Source organism: Ambystoma mexicanum, chromosome 3q (genome assembly GCF_040938575.1).
Source record: "Ambystoma mexicanum isolate Mex_15411 chromosome 3q, UKY_AmexF1_1, whole genome shotgun sequence".
Lineage (NCBI taxonomy): Eukaryota > Metazoa > Chordata > Amphibia > Caudata > Ambystomatidae > Ambystoma > Ambystoma mexicanum.
In genome coordinates, this window is record NC_090926.1 from 714141675 (window position 1) to 714165287 (window position 23613).

Here is a 23613-nt window from a genome sequence, read left to right on the forward strand (position 1 = left end):
ATGGTGGTCGTTTAATGAACATTTTCTTTCACTGTGCTTCTTTCAGTCATGCTTGTTCGATTGTAAAACACAGTGGCGGGACGGCGTGGGGGAAAGCAGGATACAGGAATACGGTTCAGATTGCTGTGCTGGCAAAGGGAGTGAGCTTGGGGGTCGGCGGGGACGAACGGGGGCAGCAGGGATCATAGATGTTGCTTTACTTGCTGCATTCTGGTAGATGTACGGACAGACAGACTCCTTAATGCTCAATGGAACATCTTCCTCAGCAGTATAACTAAGCATTACTCTGTGTGGCTTATTACAGTCAGTCTCACGGAGCACGTGCCAGGCTATTTTTTTTTTCAGCAGTCAGTGAATTCTCCCGCGGTCACACAGTTCCCCCGCCCGGGCCTGCCCTCCCCCGACTTCCCATGTTCATCCCTCCTGCTGCCGAGGGCTCGCAGACGAGACAAGGCAGCCTAAGTGCGCAGCGGAGGCATATGACGAGCACATGGCGGCCCGGGCGCCGCGCTAGGCCGCGCGCTCCTCCGCGCCACAGATTGAAGGAATTAGGGCAGACAAAGAGCGTGCTCCTTCCTGGGAAGGAGGGACGGAGGGAGGAGAGAAGGAGAGGAAGAAAGCGAGAGAGCAACGCCTCCAAAAAGGGACGGGGCGCGCCGGGGATGCTGAACATATCCGGCCGTAGTGATGGAGAAGGACCGGATCTCAGGTAGGGGACAGCAGAGTTTTCCCACCGCGGGCTCTGGGAGGCCCTCCCGCCGTCGGCCACTCGGCCTCTTCTCCGTCTGCGTGCGCGTCCTCCGCCAGACGCAGTGTAGATCTGCGAGCACAGAGCTGCCTCTGTCTGGAGATCATTTTCCTGCTTCGTAGCTATTTCTATCCAGCCCCCCCCCCTCCACCCCCCCATGCGTCCATCCCACGTCCCCGGCCTGGCGGGGCTCAGCAAAGGAGCAGTCTGAGGAGAGTGTGCAGCACTTTCCCTCCCCGGAGAACAGCTCAAAAGGGAAAGCATGCTACAGTAACCCCCCACTCTCGCCCTTCCCCAGACTGTGAAGGGGAAGTTATCAGGTTCCTCTTCTTTCTCTCTTCTGGGTCTGGGCCTTTCTCTCCCCCCCACCCCCCAACCCCCTGCCGAGTATTGGGTTTAGTGGCACTGCCAACAAATCACCAGGAAGGCCCTCCTCTGCCAGGTAATGCTGATCACGTGGGCAGCGCGCCAGTTCGTTGGTATCAGGTGCTTAAGTCTAGTTCAGTCGCAAAGACAAAACGACTACAACGCGCAGAATGCATTGTTGGGTGAATGCCGCCTGTGTCTCGACTCTCTTCTGAACATTCAGCGGCGCTGTAAGTGTTAACCTGGAGACACGTTTACAAATGCCTAGGGAAACTGGATAACTTGCAGTATTAGTGTGATAAGAGTTCATAGCCGGATTCCGCCTGCTTCCAGGCGTTAAAAGTTATTATCAACCAATGTAATGGTATTCAGTGACTGAACTGCGGAAGGGTACAGACAGGAGTCAGCAGAGCACTGATTGGATTCTCATTTGTTAACTGAAGGTGGACACCATGTCTGAGGTAAGCTCTTAACTGCTGAGCTAACCCCCTGGCCAATAATGGCGATCATAGTGGCATGCAACACAGTCCCTGTGTACTCTGCGCGAGAGCTGGCTCCCGCATCCGATACCTAGCGACACCTGTGGTTCGGTTGGCCTAGCTGTGCAGCTCCGCTGTTATCCCCACTGAAGGAGTTTCCTTTCTGGGGGCCATAGTGGTTAAGTCGCCCCAGGTGGTTGTAGTTCATCCGGTCCTGCTCCGTCTTTACTTTCAGCAGGATATTTTTTATAGGCCATTTATTTTGCACCTATACACATGTGTGTGTCGAGGTGCCACAAGGCAAGCGGGGGTGGGGAGTGGGAGGGTGGAACGATCCTACTTGGCCTTGTACATTCAGATCGTGCAAGTGCAGGTTATATATAATGCGCTCGGTTTCAAGCGCGGATCCGGGATTCGAACCTGTATTGCTCAGCCTGGTCTTGCTTCCAAGAACCACGTGTTGCCACCGACCTATCCTCACTTGCTTGTGTTTTTGTGTTACTCATTGCAGGCGAGATATCATTTGAATCTAAGGCCTTTAGTCCCCCCAGCCCCTCTCTCTCACTGATCAATGTGCTCAGTGGACGAGGAGGGATTTTTCCTTCTAGAATTAAAGTAGTACTACTATAGAGCAGTGACGAGCTCTAGATAGAAACCGTATGAATAGTTCATGGCCAACGCACTTGCTCTGGACAGCCTTCCATTCCATCATGTGTCAGCCTACCAGGCCATTGAAGAAGGAGGCAACCATGTGCAAATCAGGCGTGGCACCATCAGAAAAGGAGCTGTCCAGGCCAAACCGCTGGGTCGCATCCGTTCCGCACAGGTTCCCAAGCAGCCTCCGCAGATTTTTACTGCACCTGCTAGTGTCAGGACTAGAACCGATGTGCATTTGGTTGCTTCCCTACTGCAAGAGCACAGTCAGAATATAAAAAACATAGCAAGGAACTTTACCCGGCTCAATGGCAGTGTCTGTGATTAGTACAAACCCTTCATGAGGTTTTGTTTTTAATATGTTTCCCTAAGCAAGCAATGAAATGCCCAAATGTGGGCACCTTGCACTTTGTGCCATAGGATACCGAGCTACAGTACCCTCCCTGATGAGGCAGCCCAATAAGGCCGAAACCTGCCTGGTGCTGCTCGTTTCCATGCATGGGGACTTAGCGTGCAAATTCAGGCTGGATTGCTGCCTTTCCATTGGTTATGATATGATATTTATTGCAGTATCCAATGTGTCTGGCATAATTCTGTCCCTTGTCTGTAATGGGGCAGACTGGCTAAAAATAAGATAGCATGGAAGTCTGTCCGAGCCATGCAGTTTATGACAAATGTAAAACTGCCCGTTCATCCTTGTTTGGTTTTAGGGATTTGTGGTTTGCACAAGTATTAGGCGTAATGTAGAAGTTAACAGATCTCTTCTTTCAAAAAGGGGCCTATTTCGATTTCTATGATTAGGGCCTACTTTCCATTCCGGGTACATTGGTAGTTAAGATACCAAAACACAGAGTGTTTCTGTGGGATCACACCATGAAAGGTGTATCGGTTTGCACCCCTCTGAGCGGCAGAGCTGTCCTGTGGAGCTTAGAGATTATTACGTCTGGTCTTGCACGCTTTACTTAGTGAGGACTTTGCCTAAGGGTACAAAAGTAAAAACAAGATACACAACACTTTATACTGAATTGGCTACTGCCACACACATTGAGGCGATATGAAACGAGGCGGCGGGCCGGCCCTTTCGGTAACGGCCCACTGCCCAATTTAAGGGCCCAAGGGAAGCAAGGGTCCCTTAACGAGGGCGGCAGTGCCGTTACCAACAGGGTTGGCCCACCGACTCGGTTAATATCCACATTAGAGCCCACGCAGTTTCCCTACACGATGCTAATGGTGATTTAAAAAGAAAAATATGAAAAAAGGAAGAAACTCACTTTATGTTGCATATCGGCTCTGGCAGTGCTGTCAGGGAAGTCCGTTTTCCATGTTGATGACTGTGATGTCATCAAAATGGACAACAGACTTCCAGAACAGCAGCACTGCTGGAGCCAGCATAGCTACGTTTCATTTTTCTTTTCCTTTTGGAAAAAAGGCCATAATTGGCACCCGTGCAGCAAAACTACACGGGTGCTAAATGGTAAAAGGTGAGCAGGGAAGAGAAGCACCCGTCACCAATGAGAATGCTCAGAACGCAGGCTTTCCTCAGTGACTACAGCCCGTGTTAAGAGCATTCTTGTTGGTGGATGGCGCATCCCAGAGTTTCTATTTGGTGTTAATATCACCCTACTCAGTGCTATTTTATTTGTTCAGCTGAGATTCAGAGGAATTGGTTAAATACAAAAACTGAATATACTGTGCCTGTGAGCAGTAACTTGTGTGTAAACTCAGGTAGGTATGGGGAGGTTTAAAGGCACTCATCCTTAAACCCTAGGGCAACCCTCTGTACATGTTAAACGTTGGACACGCAAAATGTTTTCAGATACACCTGGTTAATTTTCTACGTAACAAGGCTGAACGCTCGGCCTGTTTTCTGTAGCAGGTTACACAGGCTCAGATTGTAGCATAGTACAGGTACATTCACATTAGGCCTTAAACAGGCCATTCAAATAAAATCCTCGTATTCACAGAAAATAGCACAGAATTCTGCTTTTGCAAACATAAATTATGAACTATTCGTAAAATAATTGCAAACATATGTGTCATATACAAAGTACAGATAATCGAATTTCTGAAATCCATCAAAACTATTGGCATTGCTAAATATTAGAATAACCCAGAGTCTAGCAGACACTAAAATCCATCTGGCAATTCAGGGCCAGTGCCTGCTACTCCTGGCGAGAGTCTGCTAGGTTAGATACCAAGGTGGCGGGAGCTGGACTGTCCCTCCTATTGAAAAGAGGGAATGTGCCAACCAGCGGCTAATGGTCTAAAACAGCTGGACAGTCAATTGAAAGACTAACCTTCTATTTCTGCAGTCTTGGGGATTATTCTGACATGTAAGTTGGTACTACACCTTAAACATTGGGATCAAATGTGTAAGAACTAGTGTACAGGCCCGTGTACACGGGCCAAAGTGCAGGTTTTCATTGGCACAGTAGGACCACAATATATCTTAAGCCTACAGCTACTTCTAGCAGTGACAACAAGTGCAGCTATGCACATTGGACCACTGTATTTCCTAAGGCAACAGCTCCCTCTATCAGAGCATTCTGTCGGTTCAGGCAGCTCTTACTGCACATGACGGCTTTGGACAAACATACATCTGGCCTTTTATTATATTAGCACATGGGACAGCCTAGGGTCTCTGGGCTGCTTTAAGGGTTACAGAACATTCTGAGGGCTTGCAGTCCAGTTTAATATGGTGCTTTGCAGCTTCCAAGGCCTGGAGAGGACTGGGGTGCACCAGAGAGACTTTTCTGGGCCCCTGCGGCAACACCAGGCACTTTGCAGTGCCAATTATTCTCACCAGGTGGACAGGATCAGGGCTCACCACAAGAGCATAAAGCAATCATTTATTTCTCTCCAGACTATGTTTTAGGCAATGGGGCCACGCCCCTCACAAAATGTTACCAGGCAGCTCGTAGTGAACCTTTAAAACAATCCAGGTTCTCTGCCTAATCTGCAATGGGAAACATCTCATTCACAAATTGCTTCATGCATTGATGCAGCCGAACCTGCGCTACAGTCAGCCTAGCCAGCTGGCATCCATGCTCACCAAGACTGGCAGGGTGGCAGAGTATTCCGAAAGGTGGGACATTCCTTTTGGCGGCAGCAGGATGGAATTCCCAGTAGATGACCACAACCGTGGAATCAACGGTCCTCTAGAAATTAACTCCACTTTAAATGTAGTAATTCGTGAAGCAGCCGAACTGTCTGGATCTCTCCGTCTGTGGTTCCAGTAAGCATTGCCCTTCTCACTTCATTTCCACCAAGCTATGCTGGAGAACAGAACATCTAGGCGAAAACCAGTCCTTTGAGTGGGGCTTTAAAACATGAGCTTGCAACAGCCAAATAAGCTGACTCTATTGCTTGATAAAACAATCCAATCATCTGAGTTTGTGTAATGGCCACCACCAGCCCACTGCAGGGTGCTGGATATGAAATATGTCACTCCTTTATGAGAAGAGATGTGTGTGCCCCTCTGATTCCCCCTGCAAGCTAGATACACACAGAACTTAAATCAAACCAAGACATGGAAAATAATCCAGACTTAAAACCTCGTATCCTGGACATCACTATAGAGCGTCTTCCGAATAAAAATAATCATGATGGAGAAGCATCAGTTTTACCTCGTTGGCTAAAACGTGGCCAACTAACAAAAAGAAAAACCCACATCAATCACACAAAGTGTTCAGAAATTAAAATGTACCACCCGGTAGCATCGCTCTTCCCATTTGTTTTCAAGGCACTAAAGCTTTTTACTGGGAGTGAGGCACAGTAAATTAGGCAGGGTTCTAATATTTGTATGGTATAATTGTGTCGGCAGGACAAAGTTGAAAGCTTCTAGCAGCAGTCGCTGTGTTACACCCGACAACTAATGCCACTGGGAGGGTGCTTGGACTCTTGGAAACCCTGGCAGGCAGACAGGCAACCAAATGAAGTGCCAACAGCTAGGTACAGAGCATGCAAGCATTATGGGGAAGCTTTCACTCAAGTAAATGTTCCAGCAGTGTGACAAGCCGCTGTTTTTCGGCTAGGCCTTGCCCATCTTCTTGAAGGCCACCCCACAATCAGAACCCAGCTCCCTCGCCAGAAGCACTAATCAGCAGAGCGAACGAGCAGAAGGGCAGAATGAGCACTGGTTGAAGCCATGGTCATCCACCTCTTACTTTATGTCTAGCTCGCTGGGCATTAGTATCCTAGGTGTCTGTGTAAGGTCATTTCAGACGAGCGCAACTCCGGCTTCTCCTTATTTGGATTTGGAGGACTAAGGTCCTGGATACTCAGCAGGTAGGCCGAGCATCCTGAATATCAGGTGGGGTTAAAATATGCTTGTCTCCTCTAGGGAAATCCTTCTGGCCTCAAAAGGCACCCAGGAACTATTGCCCCGAGAACTTTAAATACAATTATTTCCACCATATCTATGCCCATCCTGCGAAACAATCAACGGGTCAGTCATACTGATGATCGATCAAAGCAGGCCTATTCTGCACTAATTACTGCTGGATCTGCTGTGAATGTGTGTGATATGATTGCAGTAGAAAACCTGGATTTCTTTTATTTCTAACGGAAACATGGTTTTCTGACGCCTCCATCTCCAGGTTCCTTCGATTGGTCCCTAAAAATGACTCAATTAAATGGCTTAATCGGGATGCTTACATAGGCAGGGAATTGCATTAATCTTCAAATCCTGTTGGAATATCTCAAACTTTTAAGCACTTGGATGGTATATGATATGACAGGTTATTTATAATGCGCTTAATACCCAGAGGTTTCTCAGCGCGGACCCGGGGATCAAACCTGTGTTGCCCTGCGTCGTCTTGCTTTCAAGGCGAGCACGTTTACCCTGAGCTATCCTCCCGAACATATCAGATTGGCCATTTCAGTCTAGCAAGGCCACCGGTTTTATCTTTTAACGTCATACTGTGCTAATGTCCTCACGGACTGGCCGTCAGCTTCCAGGAAATCACAGAATTATTTGCTGCTCTTCACTACTCATAAGTATTGATATTTGGCGATCTTAGCGTTTGGCTGGATGCACTGCCTTTATCTGACTCAGCTCGGCTATGGGATATACTTTTAAAGTCATGATCTTCGACCTCTTACTGCGACTGCCTCCCAAACACATGGTCACTGTTTGGACCTAATCTTATACGTGATGTGGAGTTTCTATGAGGGACACGGTACCGATCTCCTGGTAAAATTATTTCATCAGAATCTTTTCTTTGAACTTAACCCAGATGGCCCAAACCTTCACTAAACCCAAAAATACGGTTTTGATAGACATAAAAAATTAAGTTGCACCAATATCTGCAGCAGAACTACCCTTTGCTATCAAATTGGGCGACCAGGGCTCTGCATGTGATGCTTATTTTGACAAGGGCGTGAATGCATTTAAATTCATCTGTGATAGCCGTGCTCCACTTCAATATAGATCACTTGAGAAATGTCCAACCCATGGTATTCTAAAACAGTTGCACATTTGAAATGAGAATACCAAGAGAAAGAAAGAGCATGAAGGAAAAACAGAGACAACACCACTATGGCTGCATTAAATTTGCTTTGAAAGTCTATAAACATGCTATTTTTGATGCTAAAGCTAAATGGCTTAAGAATGACATTGCAACCGCTGAGAATAAACCCAAAGAATTGTTCTGAATTTCTGTATCCAATGAATGATGCCTGAAGTCTAACCCCCCACGCTGGATCCAGCCAATGATATGAACACATTTTTATAGATACAATTTAAGACCTCCAAGGTAAGCTTTACCAGTCAACCACACAGACTGAAGTTACAGTTCACACTATTACCAAGATGATGCAGCATCTGAAACCCGCAATGCATGTATTTGAGAGCATTCCAGCGTGTATCTCCAGGAAGCACACCGCCTATCTCGCACCATTTAAGAGTACATTTACAAATGTATCATTAGGACAAGGTCTTGCACCATTAGTGATGAAGCTTTCAACAGTGATTGCACTGCAAAAGATAAAAACCTTTTTGGTCCAAAAATGCTTACAGAACTTCTGACCAATAGCTGTTTTTTCCCGGCACAAACATATTGGAGTAAGTAGTTGGACTTCAAGCGGTTATGTTACACTTATCAGAGGCATTTGGTCCTGTAGATTCGGATACTATGCTTGGTAGATTGTCAGTGATTCCAAAAATGCCCTAAAATGGTTTCAGTCGTTCCTGAATAGCCACTTCCAAAGTGTTAAAATGTGGAGCTATATCACCAATTCCATTCTAATATCCAGAGGGATTTCTCAAGGTTCTTCCCTCTCCCCATTGGCATTTAATAGCTGTATGCAACCTCTTATGGCAATTTTGATGAAATACAATCTCTGCTACCATTAATATGCAGATGACGCCCACATATATATGAAGGCCAGTAGAGTCACTGCATAATATAGTGCAATGCACGTCTGAAGATGGTAAATGGATGACTATTAAGAAGCTCCAACTAGACCAAGCAAGACAGAGATGACCTTGTTTGGACCTAAACACCTTATTTTGGAGTCTACACTGATTACTTTTCCATGTCTTTTTGGGCTCCCTATGGCCTTTGCAATGAAGGTCAAGAACTTAAGATGCATATGGAAGTTGAATTTGGGTTGCAAACATCAGGTCGGAGTAATTGCGCAACCTGCCTTTTTTTTATCTTCGTCTGCACCGGCATGCCCTTCCGTATATACCTTCACGAGATCATGCTATTGTGGGCTTCCTAGTTAACTCGACTATGCAAACAGCTTGCTAGCCGGTATTCCTGCAAAGCAACCTAATTCCAAAATGCCCACAATGCAGCCATTAGACTCCATAAGCTTCCTAAAATGGCCTCACTCTCAGCAGCCAGGATAGCTCTTCACTGGCTACCTGTCAGGCAGAGAATATATTTTACAATCCTGTGTTTGATATTCCAGTGCATTAATGGTTCTGAGCCCCCTTATTTGCTTAATAACATTTCTCATTATCTTCCAACTCATATTCTCAGCCCGGCCGAGAAGTAGCTCTCGACATTCCCTCCGCCTGTAGTTTGTCTAGAGGGGACTGACGTTTTTCTGTCTATGGGCCGTGGCTGTGGAACTCCTTCCTATTATCACTGCGCAGTTTGACATCTCTTTTGGCTTTTAGGAAAGCCCTGAAAACCGTCCTTTTCTAGTAACAGGGCCCGTTTATTATTGTGGCGTATCAACTTGATAAGAAGTTGCAACATTTTACAACCTGCCTCTAGATGCATGTTAGTCCATTAACTGCACAACATAAATATAGCAAATCAATCAAACCATGACACCAAACATCCCTCTCAAAACCCACACTCACATGCAAAACCCCATGTCACCTGCAAACACCCATGCTTCTCCAACCCACACAGCCTGCCTCCCATCCCACATACTTAGCACTAACCAAAGAAAGATGCATCCTCACGCTGGTAAATGAGCAGCCTGTCATGTTCAAGTGCACATCCTTGATATTCTCGTTCCCAAAGAGCACAGCATCAGAGCATCAACTGCAAAGGCAACACCAGATGAGACTTTGCTCTCATTGGACCTGCATCCGGATCCACATTCAAGTCAATGTAACTGCTCAGATCACACTTCCCACTCATGCCCGGACAGCCACCCACCCTCCGCGTGATCTGTTGACCATCCGAGACCCACAAGGCCTTCCTTGAGGAAATCACAGACCACAGAATCAAGCAAGTATGATCGTCACAACCAACACCTTTTTCTGATGTTTCAAACTGCCTGGAAAACAATCCATCAAGTAAACCAGAAAAGCACTGTCACCTACTAGGTACTTGAAACATAAAACTAGACATTGGGCCCAATCACAAAAAAGCGAACATTTTTAGTCTGGTACTCTTCGTCAGATTCAATTGCCTACATTTCTTTTGCTTAGGTGGGAGAGACCACTACACCATATATATTTAGCTGCATCACTTATCCTACAGCCAACCAAAATTGACCAAGTCACTTTCATTTTGCTTCAAGATCTTCCCCGAAGAGCATGCTAAAGAACCTTGCCTACTTGACATCTAAGCCTCTGCAGTCAAACGCCTTGCTTGGCACCCTCCACCTCACTGACAGGTACAGTCAACACTACCTCACCTTGAAACACTTGTGTATAGGCGCGTTACAAATGCCATATCATATCATATCAAACCATGCCTCAACAAGCTTGGGCTTCTTGTACCCTGAACTCACAAGAAATCGTAGACAGCAAGTATGCAACCCGCAGGTACAAATTAAGCAACAAGAGGAGCTCACTATTCTAAAGACCCTCTACTCAGAACACAGGACCTTCCTCTCCTTGGCCAAAGCCAGCTACTACGCATCAACTATCACATATATATTCGAACACAAAGGTTGTCGGTTAAATGGAACAAAGCATTCCAATGCATGTGGGATTAATAAACACCCAACTAAAGTTGCTGTGAACGGAGTGAAAGAAGCGTATTCTGGGTACCTCATCCACATCAGCTTGAAGCTCAAAGAAGCTGGTGACCAAATGGTGCTGCTGAGTTGGGGACTCTAAACTGACTCGCGGGTCTCAGATGCGGAGACGGCAGTACTTCAGCGTTGAAAGTAACTCAGCAATGATGAGGAATAACCAGGACAGCCTGGTGGAATTTGTTGAAATAGGTTCTGACATGGTTGATTCTGAGATTACACACTTTTACAGTCAGAAGCATGTGGGTGTCATTACTGTCAGCTTTGTGAGCAGTAACTTGTGGATGGTGGAGCTGCATGTGTATCAGCTGTCTGGCCTGCAAATTCCCACAACAACAATGTGGGACCCAGCCTAGCAAGTTTCATCCCTTACTGATCCTTGTACTGTGTCCATGGTGCCCAAACTGGCATTGAGGCAGTTTGGAGGTACAGGCAGAGGTAAGGGTTGCTTCTTTGGTTCTGTGATTAATGGTTGAACCAGTCGAGGGTCCCAGGGGCAAGAGAAGTCCTTTCTTCTACCCTATCCCAAACAGGAAGGTGTTTAGTGAGGACTTGCAGTGTTCTGCCACCTACAGTGAACAGGGCTCTAGGTATTAGAGTATCAGTTGTAGTAGGCCCTATCCAGCTAACTGTTTATCCCTTTTCAGCTCTGGTGAGGGTTGTGGCAAAGAGCGTGCCCCTTGTCTTTCTATTCACCTCTATGGAAGAGGATTTTTAAATAGACTTTATCTCTAACAGAGTTCCAGGTTAGTCCTTCCCGTCTTGAAGTGCAAAGATGAATACTTTAAAGGGAGGATCTCTTCACCCCCCTGATATAGGCAAAATGCTACAGAATATTACTGCATAGGAATCCTGTTAGTGGTCCAATCTTGACTGCTGTAACAAAGTCTTGTGTCTGCTAATATTATACCCAGAGTGCCTTGTCTGCAGGAAGTGAGGAAGTAGGAGGACAGGAAGTGTGAGGTCCCTAGCAAATCCAACATGGTCAGACACCTCTGTGGTCTGAACCTCTCCTCTAGCCTACTCTAAATCTGCTCCACTCACCTGTCTCCCTACTTCAAAAGGACTCTAGTAATCAGCACCCATATGTAAAATAGCCCTTGTCATAGCAAGACTGTCTCTGAAGCACTGGTTCCACAGGGACCTCCTGAACAGCTTCCTGTTCCCTAGAGGAAGGTGTAGACTCTCAAGGAAACAAGAAAAAAAACTTCCTGGGCTGGGTCTCACATGGTTTTTGTGGGTACTCTCATGCCAAGCAGCTAATGGAGACGCAGTCCCAGCATGCATGAGTTACTACTCACCAAGCTGACCATAATGACATCCAAATGCATGTGGCTGTATAATTGTGCAATCTCAGTAGCCATCATGTCAGAAACAAAATGTGTTTATACTTCTATTTTAATAACTGCAACCAAGCTGTCACGCTTACACAAATATATTTTGAACCAGAGGTGTAGGTGGCTAAATTGCCACGTATACATATTGTAACGTTGTGTTCCTGCACCCATGTTCGGAAATGCACATGTGGCCTTTGAACCCGCCCTGCTGCAATTGCTGAGAATTTGCTTGGGATGAAAGGAGATGGCTCCATCAAGGAACCAGTGAGCCTTATGCTTTTTGGCATGGAGTATTGTGAAAGTGATGCCTGCTTAGCAGATCTGAATTTCAAAAAAGTTACTATTTAAAAACAAAAATGTTCAGGCTACCCTACACTCATCAGATGGCATTCTGTCAATGTCACAGTCCCTTGCATGCATCCCCCCTGTTATGAGCTTCTGCCATCACAGCCCCTCGTCCACTCCCCAAGACAGTCCCATCACATGCTGTCCCTTGACCCACAGTCCCTTTGCATGCTTCTCTCATGATGGCCCCTTGCATCCTTCGCCCAACATGGTCGCTTGCATTCCTCCCTCATCATGGTCTCTTGCACGCACCCCTCCTTCCTGTCACCCTCCCTTGTGCATCTTCTAAACCCCTCCCCCATCACCGCCACTTAACATGGTCACCTGAATGTGACAGGATCATTGAGGTGAGAAGAAATACGGGCCATCCCTTCCAGAAGCCACTATGTGGCTGTTTGAACATCTGGTGTGCATCTCGAGCTCCTTCTGAGAAAGAACCCTCTGTCTAAATTGTGGTTGCAAGTATGGTATCTGTTAATGTCTTGTGCAGTGGTTTTAGAAATATGTGAAGAAGTCCTTTTAGGTGAATAGTCAAAGTGGCAGGTAGCACCCATGAAGGTTCTTACTCAACCAATGGGGGTTATACAAATAGTGCGACAAAAAAAGCCACCTATACCGAACACGGCACCTTTGCACTGCACTAAAATCCCTACCCCCATTACATTGACTAATGGTAGCAGGGTTGTGGGGGTGTCCCCCGTCCCTCTTAGTCGGAGTAATGGGGGTTGTGGGATGCATGGGTGTCCCCCGCTTCCATTAGATGGTAGCAGAGGACAATGAAGACAAAAAAGTAAAACAAAGATTTAGTGGGAGAGAACTGACGCTGCTGGGGTACAGGAGAGATGTAGGCACACACACACGTGTGCCGCCGAAAAGGTAAGTGGGTAGGGGGATGCAGGGCACAGTGATATATGTGTTCACTGCGCTGCGCCATAATGGAAGTTGGCATTATGAAAGTCGACATTATGGACGACGCAGTTATCACATAGATACCAACCAAAGTAAAGGGTTACTGTGTAGTGGAAGCTGAGGGACGGTCATGGAGCTAGAGCTGTGCAATTAGGGAGAACAACCAGCAGCACAGATCAGGTGGAGGAATACAGGATCTGGTTCGCCACGAGCAGATGGAGGTATAGGGGTGAGGAGGGGCAGCCAGAATGGTGTGTAGAAACGAGCCAGGTCCACTCTTCTACATAATAAAGTTAAGACAAGTGTGCGTCGAGGGTCGTCATTTAGGGATCGCAACTGCGACCCCCGAGGTCTCCCTTCCTACCTCTAAAAAAAAATATTTTTTTGTTTTAGCAAGGCCCTGGGCTGTGGCCAGCGCCATGTGGCTCTTTGCTTCTGGGGTGGCTGGCTTTCTTGTACAGGCCTCTTAAAAGAAAAAAGATAATAAAAGAACAAGGGTTCCACAAGTTAACACTTTGAGCAGTGACCCTAAATAAGAAAGAATAGGAATACCTAATAATTTGTCCTTCTGGAAGTCTATATATTAATTGCTAGACTCATCAAGGGTTTATTTCAGGCACACTTCAGGGTGTGAGTCACTGATTTAGTCTGTTCTTAAACACCTCAACTCAGCCTTTCATCCATCTGAGGTCGATAAATGAGTACCAACACAGGTTGGGTGATTTTTTATGTATATGTGTTCTATATAAAGCCCTTAAGCGTAAGTGCTATGTACACATCATTATCATTTGGCCCTGGACATCTGCTTGCATTCACAGTAATTTAGTAATATGGGCCTATCCACACTGATCTTAACGATATAAATAGCGATCCATGCTTGTATGAAATGTATATCACAATATAGTGATATCCTAACCATATTTTTCCTAGTTTACTTAGAAATAATGCTATGTGATGCCACTTCCTGTTTTGTCAAGTGGTGAAAGGTCGTGTTCCATCGCTTCCTGTGATATCACTTCAGGTGGGATTAAATGACATCACTTCCTGTGATGTCATCAGAGGTCAAGGGTCATGTGCTGTCACTTGCGCTACCCCTGGCATTTTGGTGAAATGACGTCGCTGTGTGCGCCGAGTAGTACATACGGCCAAACATGTGTACACTATCCCTTTTTTAGGAAAAGGTTGGAGTCCAAATAAAGTGCACCCAAGAGTGTCATGGGAGTACCAGCAGGTCTTTCTCTGCAGGTATACTTTTGGGGGAGAACCAAGAACCCAAGTAATGTGAAGATGCCAGTTTACATGTCAGGACACATTTGTGCCGTACCCATCTTTCGTTGCCTGCCTTGAAGAGCGCCACCAAGTTGTGGGTTGGGGGAAAGCCTACATACATTTCTTATGAAGTCAAGTTAGTGTGACCTACCCATGACTGCGCACAATTATTCCGATACAATATCCTCTCAGTCGCGCGACATTCCCGTTATGTTTTTTTCTCTTCCTGATCCAGTAAGCAAGAAAATTGGAATCTTGACATTCATGATAACGTGAATGTCGTTCAAAAGAGAGAATGTCATGAGAAGAATGGCAGTCGCTGAGATTAGGTCATACTAACTTCAGTTTCATGTGATATAGGTGGGCGTTTGCTACCTTACTCACAGCACGGTGTAGCTGAAAACAAGACTATAAAAGAGTGACGTGCATTCACCAACATCACTTCTACAATCTTCTGAAGTCACACCAGCTAAGTGCCTCAAAGCAGCTAGAGCCTGAAACCTTTGATCCACACTGGTGCCCTCCACCAATGCCAGCTGTATGTTGAGTCCCCATAAAACCTGTGTCCATTGCCTCATCTTTTCCCAGGACCTGGCGAACCGGCTGCTGAACCTTCAGTGACGTAACCTGATCAATGCGCCAACCAGCAGCGCCTACCAGTCGTGAGGAGGCAGTCTATGCCCCCAGCTCGGCTTTGGTCTCCTGCAGCGAAAGGGGCTGAGAATAGGAGCATTCTGTCCTGGTCTTAAAGCACATACCTTGTAGAACATGTTGTTGTTATCAGCAGTACTTTTCCTACGCATTAGCACGAGCTTCACACTGGGCTCAGAGGCTCATACATTTGTCACAACATCCCCCCTAACAGTGCAGCTTCTGTTACCATGAGTCATATAGACCCAATAGGACAGCCTCCGATTTCGGGTGTGATGGCTTTTCATTTCCCCAAATGCATTTCTTTCACAGCTTTTAATCTATTCGCTCGTTCCCTGTACGAGTTTCCTGGGAGTGTGCATTCAGACTCCTTACACAAGCACAGACGCCAAACAGTAGGAGAGAGGAGGAGGCCCAACAGAACTCCCAGGCTCAGGAACAGTATTTGGAGACTGTCGCCCCAGCGAGCCCCTGTCCCACTTACAGCCCAGTGTTTTAGGTTAGGAATCAGGATGCCAGTAATTCTATGGCACAATACCAAAAGGGCAAAATTCGGCAAGCAGGAAATATTGTTGCAAGAGCAGAATGGAAACTGGGAGGCTGAAAGGAGCCAGGAGACCACTCGTCTTCACAGCAGTCCGTCGTCAGTTGTCTGCTTCCTACAGGAAGGCGTGAGTTATAGAAGCTCATTGTAACATTAAAGCTTCCGCAGAAGAGACACTATAACAGATGTTGGACCGCATTACAAGGATGGCGGAGCAGGAATAAATTGGCAGAAACGGAATTACTTCCAATGTTCCCACTCTGCCATGCTACGAGTACAGCCCCGGCGTGGAGGATTTCCCTCCGGCATCGTGTTGGAGGTTAATCCTCCAACTCTTTTCTGAATAATCGGCAGAATTACTGTAGTGGTAATTCTGCCAAAAAAAAAATCCATACAGTCCTATGGACTCATAAAACATGGGGATTTACACCGCCATTGCCACTTGTAATCCAGTGGTAATTCTGCCGGACCAAGTGGCGATAACAGTAATTCAGTTAGGTGGCACTCCAGCAGATTTACTGCCGGAATACCACCTGACTTGTAATGAGACCCATTATCTGCACTAATACCAAATTGGGTCAAGCAAGTAAGTCACAAAATAAAGCTTCTTTCTCAAGCTCATTTAAATCCATGAGATCTACTATTACGACACGCAAAAAAATAGGTGGTTTCTTCTATTCAAGATGTGGTAAATAATGCTACAACTCTGCTCTCTTGAATTAACATGTTTTTATAATAATATGAAACATAATCGGGTAGCTTTACTAGCTGATCTGCAAAGCGCAAGTTAACTTTACAAGACAGTATTATTGTAGTTCTTCAAAGACAAAACCTAAAGTTTAGTTATAGTACCAACTATAGCTCAGAAGGTATGTCGTTCAGTGTGTACATTGTACAGTTATTTAAGTAAAGTGTGTGATCCTCAGCAAATCTCATTGTGCCTTAAATGCAAAAAAAAGTCCTTTGAACTAACCTCGCATTCTTTTTTTTTAAAAAGCTTCCACTGCAGTGAGGCTGATTGGATTTAATGAAAGAAATGGTATCCCCCCGGCCCGCTCTCCCCGCCCTCCCCATTCTCCTGTGTTGGCAGGGGCCCAATTTAGGAACAGGTGTAGCAGGGCAATGTTTCTTTCTGGCCATGTTGGGGTGCGGATCTGAAGAGATAGGGTTCTCTGTTGGGTGTGCATTTTAGAAATGCTATGTATTGTCTGACACAGTGGTTACTGTGTGCCCCACGCTGCTAATGTACACTTTTTGTGTGTGGTTTTGTGTAGTGTGGGGAGCCGTGTTGATGTAACTGTGATGGGTTAGCCTGGTGTTTAGGATAATGTACTGCTTACACGTCTTCGGTCTTCTGATGTTGTACGTTTCATTATGTTAACCTGTGTTTAGGGTAAGGGAAAGCATGATTTTGTGGTGGTAATTGAATAGTCCCCCCAAAACAACTGTGGAGAACCTTTTACATTTTACGATATGACATTTGCTCACATTGGTTGATATCCGGGCAATTCATTCGATCTCTGCCTTTTACGCCTTAAGCCAAGCCATATTTTCGCGATTTAGGCTAAGTCATGCTATGTCAGGGCACATAATCCAGGGCCCATAACCAGTAGCCTTGGGCCTCCCTTGCGACTGCCCAATCACACCCGTGGCATCACTGCGGCTTACATTGGAAGCAGCAGGACGTGCACGGTGGGCCGGCAGCCGACATAGCCAATAAGGTGACACCACAACCACAGCACTATCATTCTGGCGGGTACCACTATAGATGTGCATATGCACTTCAGTGTCATCATGCAGGGGTGTTGCTAGGTCTGGAAAAGATCCGGGGCTACGCTAATGTCAGGACTGGCGGGACCCAGGGCTAGCTATAGCCTTTTGGTTCTAGCCCCTGAGCTTCTATCCAGGGCTACAACCAAAAGATCAGGGGCTATAGCCCCCTCAGCCTCTCACTAGCAACCCCTCTGTCATCATGTTTACAGGCAATGTCAGTGGCCCAATATGTGGTAATGTGGCACATGTCCCCACAAACATTCACAGGGAAATAAATGGAAGACGCCCCCCACATGAGTAATTGTGTCCCTCTGAGTTAAAGACTTGGAAATGTGGTCTGCCCCCATGATTTGACGCGTTACCTCCCGGCGAGGTTTCGGTCTTGTTGCATATACGCAGCCTGTGCACTTCAAAATCTTCCCTACACCAGAATCATAGGCTGGCAATTCGGGCTTGCCCTATTCTATTGCCTCATAGACCAGGCCGAGCCCGCTGGATGTGGAAATGGACTTGTGGTCAAACAGAACATAACGACGTAGAGAAATCACCAATTAACAACGTGGGCATTTCATCTTTTGGGTTTCTACTAACATCCTTTACAACTTGTGCACGCCCACACGTCCCGTCTTTTGTCACTCAGCACCCCTCAGAGGGACATATCCGCTTGCTCATAGTCAGCCCAGTTTCTTGGGGCGGGCAAACAGGGCGACGGCCTGGGGCACAGTTAGAGGGGGGAGGGGCGCAGCAGGCAGCCCAGAACTCTCACTCCTGCAATGACACTCACAGAAACTCGGACAAAACGTTGAGCTTCCCTTATCCAGCTTCCTCCTATGATGCAGGCAGTGACTTAAGCTCCCGCTCAAATTAGCATCTCTTTGCAAAACAAATCATGTTTAAATAGTGTGATTATTTTCCCCAAAGTACTGGTTCGTAAGAATGTTGTGATGGGCATTTATGATGGTATGAAAGGGTTGCTTTTTTGGTGGTTTAGAGCCTGCAAGAATGGGGGGCCAAAGTAAATGGAAAAAGGAAGCCATTATATGAGATGGGAAGAATTGCTATTTGTTAATGGTCTTTTAATGGGTTAATGTTTTAGGACTATCACAAGAATGACTCCGTCTCATTTGAACAAATTTCTGTTGAACAGCATACATTTTTGGTATGTTAAACCAGTTGAAAAGGGACTACAACTCCCAGAATCCATTGATATGTTGTACGAAAGGCCAGGGCTGGAAACAAGCTTTCAGGTCACATGGAATCACCTTGCCAAACTGCTCTTTACTGGGCAAAAACAGTTTGAGTAAATATGGAAAAAAAGAATATGTGTACACATTATGTTTGTGGCTGCCCTTTACAGTTTTTGCAAAGCGGCCAGGAGTTGAAAAAATAGAAGGGTTGAGGGGGTGGTGGTGGTGTGTGTGTGGGTGTGAGTTTTATTTTCTGTGAAAAAAATGTATGTGCAAAGTAGAAATCAATTACTGTAGCTACAATTAATTACAGAGTCAATACTGTTTACAAGTGTCTAGTGTAAAGTTTCTCTTTCTTGCTACTGTAGGTATTGAGATCACATGACCATGTGCATTCACGATTCACCTACCGTGACAATGGCATGTCCAAGTTACCAACATTGTGTAGGTTTTGCCAGGGTATGTTAATATAAAACATATTGCATGTATTGGCCTCAGAGGAAGGAACTCACATTGTTGCAAGGAATTTACACACATTGCCAACTGTTGCCACCGGACAACTAGCGCAATTCACAAGGCAGTTCAATGTGTTGGCCTTGTACTTGCAACATGCATTATAATTTGATCATTTTGATGGAGCTTCGTGAAGATGGACCACTTACAAGGTCTGCGTTAATGTGCGTTATTATTTCCCACTGATGCTACTTAACTTATCGCCTTCAGAATGAAGACGGGCCTAGTCGGCGAGAACAAGGATTCAAACATTTATAGCATTGACCCATCCCCAAAACCAGCACGTGGCACACGAGTGATCTATCAGGCAAGGAATTATTTGCCAGAACTTAACACATGCCCTGGTACTCACCCCGTGAGGCAGCTGTTACCTTCACACGCCTAAGTACCGATGCCATTTTCTAGACATTGCCCTCCTATACTCAGTTACTCTCACCATAGACCAGGTTTTGTCAAATGCTCTTGGACTCACAATATTTGGCAAGCATGTGTACACTCCATCAAGGCACGCAGATCATATGGCAACATGAGTGCTTCACCTCATAGCCCGCCTACTTCTCTCATCTTCCCCTAAAGTGCTTTGAAGTCGTTTCAAGGCACTCTTTATGATCTGACCTTCCTTAATATAGCTGGGAATCCCGCCAGCCTCTTCCTATATTTCACACCCATCTTAACTTCTTCCGGAGCATTGGGAACGGCCTCGGAGTGTGGTGTTCACCCGCTGAAGAGAGCTGGCGGCTCTCGCTGCACTTTCCATTGGAAAACGAGATGACAGCAGTATCAATAGACACGTTTACTGCGGCATCATCTAGGAGAGTGTGCTTCATTTAGACAACAAACCAAAAAACATAGAAAATGATTTCCTATCAAAAATATTGTTGTATATGTAGTCTGCTTATCCATTTTAAGTACTATTCAATAAAACAGCATTTAAATTACAAAGATTAAACTATTTTGAAGAGGGTGTGCAGTGCGGGGTAGCAGTACAGGAGCATCGTGGGGAGCAGCGGGAGTGTATTCTGGTGTTTTGCCCTGGGGGCAATATTGTCTGCAAACTGCCCAGCTCATAGCAACCCGCATACAAGTCTATGTGGAAGCATGCGACCGCCTCATTGAGGTAGACATCATTGCTGAATAAATGATCTTACGAACAGCAGCTGGGGGCTTTACCGTGCTCTGTTCCCTACTATAGGTCTATGTTTCTGGGAGGCGCTTCAGTGGCGAATTATAATTTTCTAATATGGATCCGTCTATAATAATGATCTATTGATATCTAGTGAAGCTTTCTTTGTATTTATGGACGTTGGTTTACTCGTGAACTTGTATATCTATTTAGAAATGTGGGGCTGTGGTCTTTAAATTTGCCGCCAGATGGCGGTGTGGCATTCACAATAAGTACTGGACGTGCTCTCCAACGCGTTTGCAAAGCATGCACTGGCAATAGCTTAGAATGAGCTGAACTTTGGTTGGGTCATTATGGGCAAGTAAAAAGATATACAATTGTTTTAGCGTAGCTCGTTTGTTTACGAATAATTGGAAACGTTACTGTTCGATAAGATTTGTCAACATCCGCAATTGTGGCTAAAGCCAGGAATACAATTAGGGCTTTCTGGTTACAGTGCAGTGTGCCACAGTGGTAAAAAAAAAGCACACTCAAGTGGTCTTGCATCTTCAGACCAAGGAGCAGTCCACACCCCCAGCCCTCACTCCCTTTGACATCCAGACTAATCTGTACCCCCCTAGATCTAGTAGAAATGGGTGTCCAAATGGAACATTTCCCTGCAATCATGCATAAATAAAAGGTAAAACGTGTGCGTCTGTTTGAAATGTTAGAATTTGGCAGGTGGGCGGGTTCCATAGTGTAGAAAATGCAAATAAATTTTATTTTTTTAAAAGTCCTGCAATGCTTACCCCTACTTTATGTGGATGTGTGTGTGTGTGTGTGCCTGTTTGAAATGTTCATCATACTTCCAAACATGCTATACACACCTGACATTTGGCATATGGAGTAGACCATGTAAAAAGTATATAATATACATGTTTAGAACGTGTTCTTTTTTAAGCGGTCTGCAAAGCTTACCCCTGCCATATGTGGATATGTGTGTGTGTGTTTGAAATGTTCAGCATACTTCCTAGCATGCCACAAACATGACATTTGGCATGTGCATAGGTTTCATGGTTTAGACAATGTAGAAAGTATAGGATATGCATTTTTCAATTTGTTTTAAGCAGTTTGCAATGCTTACCCGTGCCATATGTGGGTATGTGTGTGCGCGTCTGTTCGAAATGTTCAGCATACTGTCCAACATGCCACAAACCTGAAATTCGGCACCTGGGTAGGTTCCATGGTGTAGACAATGTAAAACCTATAAGATATACAGGTTTCTATTTTTTTAAGCGGCCTGCGTTGCTTACCCCTGCCATATGTGGATATGTGTGTGTGTGGCTGTTCAAAATGTTCAGCATACTTCCCAACACGCTAAGGACCTGACATTTGGCATGTCGGTAGGTACTATGGTGTAGACAACAATGAAAAAAGTATTAAATATACATTTTTCTAATGTTTGTTTTATAAGTGGTCAGCAATGCTTACCGCTGCCATAAGTGGATTTGTGTGTGTCTGTTCAAAATCTTTAGCATACTTCCCAACGTGCTAGAAACCAAAAATCTGGCATGTGGGTAGGTTCCATAGTGTAGACAATGAAAAAAAGTATAAAACAGAAATTTTTGTAATTCGTTTTTTTAAGGAGTCCGCAGTGCTTACCCCTGCCATATGTGGATATGTGCGTGTGTGTCTGTTCGAAATGTTCAGCATACTTCCCAACATGTTTCAAACCTGACATTTGGCATGTCTATAGGTTCTATGGTGTAAAAATATACCATAGAACCTACGCGTCTAGAAACACTTGTGTACAGGCACGTTATTAATGACATATCAAAAAGTATAACATATACATTTTTCTATTTTTTGTCTTTTTTTAAGTGCTCAGCAATGCTTACCCCTGCCATATGTGGATGTGTGTGTGTCTGTTTGAAATGTTCAGCATACTTCCCAGCATGCTACAAACCTGAAATCTGGCATGGGCATAGGTTTCATGGTGTAGACAATCTAACAAGTATAGGATATACATTTTTCTATTTATTTTTTTTAAGTGGTCTGCAATGATTACCCCTTTCATATGGCTCTTTGTGCCATAGTTCTGCTGTAGTTTTACATGAACTTCAGCAGCTCATTGTTCCACACTATCAGCATCCTAGCGGACATTAGCGGCATTCACTTTTGAAGTCATGCTTGTGAAACAAACAGTGCTTTTGTAGTGATGCAGGTGGCAGGAAATGGTGCATGTCTCTTAAATAGTGTCTGCAATGACTTTGTCCGTCACATCATGGCAAATCTCTCATAATAATTACAGGAACTTAATTTCCCACATAAGTTGATGAATGTATGCCATTTCAACAATACAAAGCTTACATGCTTCAGCCATACACGTACGGGTACGGCACTTCAAGCTTACACACTTTCGCCCTAGGAATTACCATGCAAAGGTGGTATTGTTAATCTAACCTATGGAATTAATTGGAGTAACGCGTTAGTTTGCCGTTTTATTTATGCTATCAGCTTTCATTAAGCTACCCAAATGTTCTGTGACATCTGTCGAAGAGCGCACAGGTATGTGGTCCCCAAATTCAGGCTAATGAATAGAATAACACGTGGCAATTTTGCAGAAAGTTATCGTAGGTGACATATCACTGACAACGCATTTCAAAACTTAAATACACAATAACACGTTTAAAAACAAAACTGCACAAATACATAATGCAGCCAGTGCAACGCACCACCACCATGTGTGATATGGTTCACAGGTTAATTTAGCCTCACTGTAGCAAAGTAACATAGAAATTCAAATTGGCATCTTAATATGCACCACCACTGAGAGTGGCTTCACATTCAACTATTAGAATCGATTGTAGGGATCTCATTGTGAAATTCCCAATTAATGAGACTGTGGATTTCATGTTCTGGTTCAATATAATGTTCCCTCGTCTTATTTTCCTTTTTCTGCGCCCACAAGTTCCTCCATGTATTTTTGCAATAGCACCAGTATCACTAATACTGGGACGAGGAAGGTCAGGACTGATTCCACTGAAATGTGACTTCCATTTAATGAGACGAGGAAGAAGCTCTGCACCAGAAAGAACTCACAAGACCATCACATTGAGCAGTCTAGCTTTTGTGTTCCATGAAACTTAAAGAGAGAAGAAGGACTAACAACATTGTCAGTTCCTCCCTGGAGACACTGCGAGCAAGGAAAGCACTGTGCAGACAGAAGAGCTGAACCTGCAGCTGCTGACCGGGACATTGCAGGAGAGACAGCATCCCTACCTGCTT

At 45.2% G+C, this 23613-nt stretch overlaps 1 protein-coding gene across 4 annotated transcripts in view; it reads left to right on the top strand.

Annotated features, from left to right (window-relative positions):
- Positions 1-23613, top strand: part of SEPTIN9 (septin 9) — a 948816-nt gene that overhangs the window by 216467 nt on the left and 708736 nt on the right. The window contains exon 1 of one of the 4 annotated variants that reach the window (XM_069654628.1): positions 430-709. The exons of 2 other annotated variants lie outside the window; for them this stretch is intronic. In XM_069654628.1, the coding sequence (XP_069510729.1) occupies positions 688-709 (22 nt within the window). In that variant the 5' untranslated portion in view covers positions 430-687. Of the gene's footprint in view, positions 1-429; positions 710-23613 lie in introns of those variants that run through there. One more of the 4 variants, XM_069654631.1, reaches the window with a different exon arrangement.